This window comes from Oryctolagus cuniculus, chromosome 16 (genome assembly GCF_964237555.1).
Source record: "Oryctolagus cuniculus chromosome 16, mOryCun1.1, whole genome shotgun sequence".
Lineage (NCBI taxonomy): Eukaryota > Metazoa > Chordata > Mammalia > Lagomorpha > Leporidae > Oryctolagus > Oryctolagus cuniculus.
Window position 1 is genome coordinate 64254833 of NC_091447.1, and position 8105 is coordinate 64262937.

The 8105-nt window shown below is 45.1% G+C and overlaps 1 protein-coding gene across 1 annotated transcript; it reads right to left on the reverse strand.

The window, feature by feature from the left end:
- Positions 1-6024: 6024 nt before the first annotated feature.
- Positions 6025-6954, reverse strand: LOC100348189 (olfactory receptor 7A17-like). Its single transcript, XM_002722104.3, has one exon. It carries the CDS (start codon positions 6952-6954, stop codon positions 6025-6027), a length of 930 nt encoding a protein of 309 aa, XP_002722150.3.
- Positions 6955-8105: the final 1151 nt, after the last annotated feature.

The window sequence follows — 8105 nt, forward strand, 5'->3', positions numbered from 1 at the left end:
TTTATTTTGGTGCATATTTTCTCCAGAAGACACATTTTTCTCCATAAATTTTGGAAGATCTCTTGTAAGCATGGATTAAAATTTTTTTGCACGCTTGGTTTAAAAACTTTGTTGCACCATACATAATCTTGTATTTTAATTCCATTTTAGACTGTTGTCCATATACTCCGATGTAGATAGTGACATCAACAGTAGGAAAAAGGTTATGACAAAACGTCAGTTCTAGGTATCAATTTCTATCAATAAAAGAAATAAAACCCTTTGAGTTTCCTGCAGAAAAAGAAAGCAAAGAGAATGTGCCAGAAACACAGAAAATGGCTGAGAAATCCATGCATGTAGTCAATGTCACAGGCAGTGAAGTAACTGCAAAGAAGCCCCACTAAGTCACCTCTCTTCACCTAATGATGAGAAATATTTCACGTGAGCGCTCAGCGTGAGAAAAGACACTGAGGTGTGTGTCTTTGGAGCTGCTGCTGTGAGGGAAGTTGTGCATGCCTTCCCCTCATCCTGGCCTTTCTTCTCCATAGGGAAGTGGTGAAACAATCCTCCTCTTAAAGCCCACATTGAGGAAGATGGAGACTGAGCATGGGAACACACCCCCAGGACCACGAGCTTTTCTTATCCCCTCCTCTAAGCCACTTAAAGTCAAATTTTCTTGGACTTCACTCTATTTTCCTGGAAGCATTTTATTTTCCCCTTCTGTCTTAGAATTTTCTTCCCACATCAGCATTTCCCCATTAGCAAAGCCCCCTGCAATGCACAACCTAATATTTAGTTCCCTTTCTAGCATTGGGAATGCAAAAAGAAATCAGTGATGAAGGAGCAAACAGCCTAAAACATCTCTCAGGGATGGACTGAGTTTCTTAGCTCTGAGTTGACGTTAGGCAGACTCTGAGCTTCCATTGCCTTGTGACCCTTGCAAAGCGTCTGTTGGGCTCTGGGGCTCACCTGCATTGGATCTCTTAGAGGAAGGTCTCTGTGTGGAAGCCCAGATTTCTCCCTGGATATTGGATGATGGAGACTGAAGCTCTGTCCCACACGAGGCAGCAGGAGGGAGGGATGCATCAGTGCCTGAGCCAGACCTGACTCCAACAGCAAACACCAGGCTTCTTCTAGACCCAAGTTGTGCAATCAGAGTGTTAGCAGCAGAGGAGAAATTTACCTCCTCATCAGGCAGCCCCTCTTACTTTGACCTTCCAGCATCTGATGTCCCTGGGGGACACTGGTCTGGACAGGAAGCAGTTTTCTTGGCAGGTGGCTCCCAAGAGACCATGACAAAATCAGGCAAATCCTCCTTCAATATCCCTGGTTCTAGGTCAAATGTTAAGAGCTGTCATTAAGTTCCCCGTCTTAAAGTGTTTGCTGATTAAAGTAGCTACAGAGAGATGTAGCAACTACCCAGCTGAGCTAAGCATGTTCTAGGGATTGTCTGATTTAATATATACCAGAGACTCTCAGATGAGGTCTTAGGGTTAAAACCTCCATTGGCCCAAAAGGGCTCAGAGGAGCAGATGATCTTCCCACCATGATAAAGCAGGTAGTGGATGCTGCTTTGATGGATACTTTCAGGAAGATTCTGGTTCCCAACCTCTGCCCAGTGGGATCAGACATGGATGTGTGCTTGGGGGCATTTGCAATGTGAAGGATGCTCCTGAACTCCTGTGTCCCACAGGGCAGCATCCGGCACCTGTCAGTGCTCTTGCACCAAATGTCTAGAGTAGGAGGTCGCGAAAGCCGACTTTACACCAACAATTCCAGCGTCAGTGTGCAGAGACCACCAAGGACTCAAGTGCAATGGCCGCTTCTGATTCAGAAACTCCTTCTTTCCCTATTGTTGGCTTTTACTTCAGAATATATTTTAGAGATATATTGATTTCTTTGAAAGAGAGAGAGAGAAAGAGAAAGAGAGAGAGAGTCTTCCACCTGTGGTTCATTCTCCAAATGGCTGCAATGGCTGCAGCTGGCTCGATACAAAGCCAGGAGCCTCAAGCTTATTCCAGGTCTCCCACTCGGGTGCAGGGTCCAAGCACTTGGGTCATCTTCCATTGCTTTCCCATGCACAACTAGCAGGGAGCAGGATCAGAAGTGGAGCAGCAAGGACTCAAACCAATGCCCATATGGAATGCCAGGACCACAGGCAGTTTGCTTGCTATGCCACAATGCCCATCCCAGAACAGTTTTAAACTTCAGAAACAAAAGTTCGAAGCAGTAGAAAGAATTTCCATACCAGCTCCCCCTATTGTTAACATCTCACATTAGTGTGATACATTGTCATAATCTAGAAAGCTCACCCAGTTGTCCCTATCTTTGTACTCTAATCTCCCCCATCTCCCTACCGCTCACAGCCTCTAGAAACCCCAGATCTATGACGTCATTGAGTTTAGGTTCAGGTCCCACAAATGGGCAAAAACCTGCAGTACCTGTTTTGCGTGTCTGGCTTATTTCACTTACCACTCAGTCATATCCAAAAATTAACTCCTGTCATTTGCATCCAAATGGGTGTAACTTGAAGAAACTCTGCTTATATTTTTCATAATGTACTTATTGGAGAAGCAGGAAGCTGGAGTGGATGTTGGGACTCAAACGTGATATCCCAACACAACACATTGGCATCTTAACCACTAGACTAAACTCATGCCATGATATTTTAGAGTAATTGAAACACAGGATGTAAATATTATACAGTGGCTGATGTGACATCTCTTTATTCATACCGAATGTGCAATGATCCAATAAGGGTCATCATCATGCCAGACATTTGCCACCTCTTTTTGCTGGGGACACCCCACTCTCTCATTTCTACTATGTCTCCAGGTGGTGTTGGTGATGTGGGTCCTAGCCTTTATAATGCATTGTGGAGCAAGGTTGTGAGCATCCTTGATGTCACATGTAGGTAATGTGAGGATCGTGTCAACAGGAATATCTCTGCATGAAATTATGAGGAAATGTGCATCCACTCCCTGTGAACCTATGACACATTTTGGATTTTCCTATTTTACCTAAGTGTCTGGGGTGACATCAAATGCTGTGCAAATGAAAAACGTAGACTCAGCACAAGAAACAACTCCTAAAGACATACTGTCGATCCTCAAAACATGCGCGTGCATCACCTTCCATGGCAGAAGGTGGAGTGGGTCAGATTTCAGGTACTAGTCAAGAAAAAGATGAATCTAGAATCTCCAGGAGGGACGACTGTGATCACCATGGTCCTCTGAATGTGGACGAGGAAGACACAAGAGGTGGACTCAGAGAGAGGCTGGGAAAGGTTGCACTGCTGGCCTTGGAAGACAGAGAAAGGCCGTGAAGCAGGGATAGCACTTGGTCAGCAGGAGCTGGAATAGGAGAGGAAATGGTTTCCCTGTGTGGTCCCCAGAAGAAATGCAGGCTCCGTGGATTTGACCTAAAGAGACCCATTCCATGCTTCTGCCCTCCAGACTTGTAAGAGCTACAACTGGTTGAAGTCACAAGTCATTAGCTTTGACAGAAATGGTAATACAACATGCACAATAATATGAGCACATTTGCATTTCTATCATGAAATACCTAAGGGTGGGTGCCATAATAAGAAAAAGGTTCCTTCAGCTCAGCCGTAGTGTTCCAGGGCGTGCACCAGCCTCGACACTGGCAGGAGAACTTCGTGGTCTAACCCAGGCTGGAGAAAGACTTCACAGCCCAGGTCAGGAAGGCTGAGAGAAAATCACTACAGCCACACATAGAAGCATGGCTGGGATTCAGAGCCATGACCTAGGACTCACAGCTGCCTGCAGAAGTGGGAGAAGCTGAGCTTCAGAACAATTCTCCAGAGCCCCATCCCAGCCTACAGAAAGTTATTTCATTAAACTATTTTAGGGGTCAACGTTGTGGTGTAATAAGTTAAGCTGCAGTCCAGGATGCTGGCATGCCATATGGGTGCCTTTTCAAGACTTGGCTCCTCCACTTCTGATACAGCAGCCAGCTAAGCACCTGATAAAAGCAGCAGGAATTGGCCCAAGTACTTGGGCCCCTGCTGACCATGAGGGAGACCTGGATAGAGCTTCTGGCTCTTGGCTTTGGCCAGACCCAGGGTTGGCTGTTGCACCCTTCTGGAGAGTGAAACAGTGGATTGAGGATCTCTCCCTCCCTCTCTCTCTGTAACTCTGAATTTCAAAACAATGATGGCTGATTTTGCACCAAAGGCCAATGTATACAATAACCAGACTGAATAGAACAGGCAGAGATCACAAACATATGAGACCTGATTGCTTTGGCATTGTTTGGTTCACGTATTGGAAGGCAACATTTATAAATGATGTGTTGCTCCAGGTCACTTCAGTGCTAGTGTTATGAAGTTGTGACATGGAGACTGCCTTTGAGGGAATCAGAGCCATTGAAAGAATGGAAACATCTGAACAAGAACATGGATGGTCCCAACTCACGTGGCTGGATCAGCAACCGTGTTCTCTGTGAGTCACAGTTGAGGGGATCCCTGAGCATGGAGGGGAAATGAGTGGGTGGGAACGATGCTGTTCACTCAGCCCCACATTCAGCCCCTACAATGGGAGACAAGGGAGGGAGGTTTCCTTTTGCTGATGAGGGGAGTCGAGTTCAGAGGCAGCACTGAAAATTTTTGGCAGAAACAGTAAGAAAATTCAATGCAATGACATAAAACACATCAACCAATCAATCAACCAGAAACTATGTACACAAAACAGTGAAATACAATGACATCACAATGCTACCTATGATTGACAGCCTGGCTGCCTTTTATTGAAGGTCATTTGACTCTTGCTCATACCAAGACAATCTACATTTCCAAACTTCTCTCTCCTTGGCACCTGTACTGGAGGATGTGAGTATGATGAGCTACCCTGAAGGAATAGACTCAGGTTGTTCCAGTGACTGAGTCTTGCACTGCAGATCCTATGATGGTTCCAGGAGCAGGAAACCCGGTGCCCACACACGCAGCACGCTGGTGCTGGAGTCTGCGGTGTCTGCAGGAATTCTGCAAGGTCAGATGCAGGCAGGGAGGGGGGACAAAGAGCAAACTATGATCTGATGATTTGTTCTACTCTGAAGTTGCAGAAATGGCTTCAATGCCAAGGGTAGGTGCCCACAGGACCGGAATAGCACCTTTAAGTGTTTCACTGTAATGTTGATTTAAAATATTTTCTTTCAAAAATAAACTACTAACCTAAAAAATATGTCATAAGCATGGTATTGTGATTTGACAAGAAACTGCTTCTCAGAAATACACATATTACACCACAAGAAATGTGGCTTTTTGATTGAGTTATTTTATAGAAAGCTTTTATTGAATAAATATAAATTTCATAGGTACAACTTTTGGATGATAGCAGTTCTTCCTTCCATATCCACCCTCCCACCTGCAAACCATCCCATCTCCTACTTCCTCTCCCATCCCATTCTTCATTAAGATTCATTTTTAATTATCTTTATATACAGAAGATCAACTCTATGCTAAGTAAAGATTTCAATAGTTTGCACCCACACAGACACACAAGTATAAAGTACTGTTTGAGTACTAGTTTTACTATTAATTCTCATAATAGAACACATTAAGGACAGAGGTCCTTCACAGGGAGCAAGTGCAAAGTGACTCTTGTTGTTGATTTAACAATTGACACTCTTATTTATGGATGTGTGTCTTTTTGAATTCTTCATACTTAATTGCATAAGGAGCAGGTGCATTGCAAAAAGAAAAATACAATGTAACTCAAAGTTGCTCAACACATAAACTAACTCCTCTTTCACCTCCATTTTTCGTGAAATTTTTTAAGCACCCTTTTATTTCAGGAACAACATTGGTAAGAAAACTGGAAAGGAAAATTGGAAAGAAAATACATTGAGATAACACTAAGCACAACAGGTCAATCGTTGAAAATGATAATGTGATTTAAAAAAACACAGAGGACATACTAAGTGAGTTCTGTTCCTCCAATCTGATCAAAGAATCCCATTGTCTGGTCTGAGGCTTGAAACCCTGCAGCCCTAGACTCTTCTTCAGCTCCAATGCCATGGGTTCCTCTATGGCTCACGGACCAAGAGTCTTTTCAGAGCCCTCTTCATGTCTGTGTTCCTTAGGCTGTAAATGAAGGGGTTCAGCATGGGGGTGACCACCGTGTACATCACAGAGGCTGTGGCAGTGGAGGCTGAGCTAGGGGCTGCACCAGCACTGAGGTTCACACCTATGCTCGTGCCGTAAAATAAGGAGACGACAGAGAGGTGAGAGGCACAGGTGGAGAAAGCCTTATACTTCCCCTGAGCTGTTGAGATTGCACGGATGGAAGAAATGACCTTAGAGTAGGAGTACAGGATCCCAGCCAGGGGACCCCCAGCCAGCAGGACAGCAGCAAAATATAAGACCAGATCATTTAGAAAGGTGTCAGAACAGGCGCTGTGGATCACCTGATTCACTTCACAGAAAAACTGGGGGATTTCTAGGTTTGCACAGAAGGACAGCTGCAGCACCAGTAGGCTGTGTAACAAGCCATGCAGGACAGTGATGATCCAGCACATCAGGACCAGCTGCACACAGAGCCGGGGGTTCATGATGACTGTGTAGTGCAGGGGGTGACAGATGGCCACAAACCTGTCATAGGCCATCACAGTCAGGAGAAAGTCATCCAAACCTGCAAAGGCTATGAAAAAGTACATCTGGGTGATGCAGCCTACATAGCTGATGGCTTGGCTCTGCATCTGGATGTTCACCAGCATCTTGGGGATGGTGGTGGAGGTGAAGCAGATGTCCACCAAGGACAGGTTGGAGAGGAAGAAGTACATGGGCGTGTGGAGCTGGGGGTCTGAGAGGATGGCCAGGATGATGAGCAGGTTCCCAGCCACAGTGACCAGGTACATGAAGAGGAAGAGCCCAAATATGAGGGGCTGCAGCTCTGGGTCCTCTGAGAATCCCCAGAGACTGAATTCTGCAAGGTGTGTTTTGTTGCCTGGTTCCATGTGGTGTAAGTCACTAAAGAATAAGAAAAATTACATGAGATAGAGTGACAGATATAGATAAAGATATTGATAGGTAGAGGATAGATAGCTGATAGACATCTGATAGATGATAGACATATGATGGATAGATGATACAGATAGATGATAGATACATAGATAGATACATAGTTAGATACACGAATTATAGAAATTACATGGACATTAGGGAAGCAAGGTTTAAAAGTCTCATGTGCCCCTGCATCTGGCAGCATCATAACACTGAATGTCTCTCCTTTTAATTCATGCGAAACTGGTAGTCAGAATGCAATTATGGACTTAGGAATAAAAAAGGTAGAACACAAAACACCTGATAGAAAAGGGCTAATATTTTGAAAATTGAAAAGTAAAATCATAACAATTAAATGGCATCAACAACAGTCACTAATTCACCATCATATTGACAAATACCTGCAGAGAGAACATAACACCAAGATGTTTTGGGCTAGCAGGTTAAGCTACCACCTGCAGCACCAGCACCACATGTGAGCACCAGTTCAAGCCCTGGATGCTCCATTTCCCATCCAGGTCCCTGTGAATGTGCCTAGGAAAGTAGCAAAAATGGCCAATGTGCTTGGGTCCCTTCACCCACATTAGAGACCCGGATGTAGTTTCTGGCTTCTGACTTCAGCCTCACACAGCCCTGGCTGTCGTAGCCATTGGAGGAGTAACTTACTGAATAGCAGGTCTCTCTCTCTCTCTCTCTCTCTCGCTCTCGCTCTCTCTATCTCTATCTCTATCTCTATCTCTCTCTCTCCCTATCTCTCCCTCTCACTCTTTCTCTCTTTCTCTCTGTTTTTGAAATAGAAAAAGACTTTTCATACTAGTTGAAGGTGTATCTTAAGGTATAATTCATTTTGTATCAACTTTTGTGGACTCAATTTTTCTTACAGAAGATAAAGTGGCCGGCGCCGTGGCTCAATAGGCTAATCCGCCGCCTTGCGGCACCGGCACACTGGGTTCTAGTCCCGGTTGGGGCGCCGGATTCTGTCCCGGTTGCCCCTCTTCCAGGCCAGCTATCTGCTGTGGCCAGGGAGTGCAGTGGAGGATGGCCCAAGTCCTTGGGCCCTGCACCCCATGGGAGAACAGGAAAAGCACCTGGCTCCTGCCGTCAG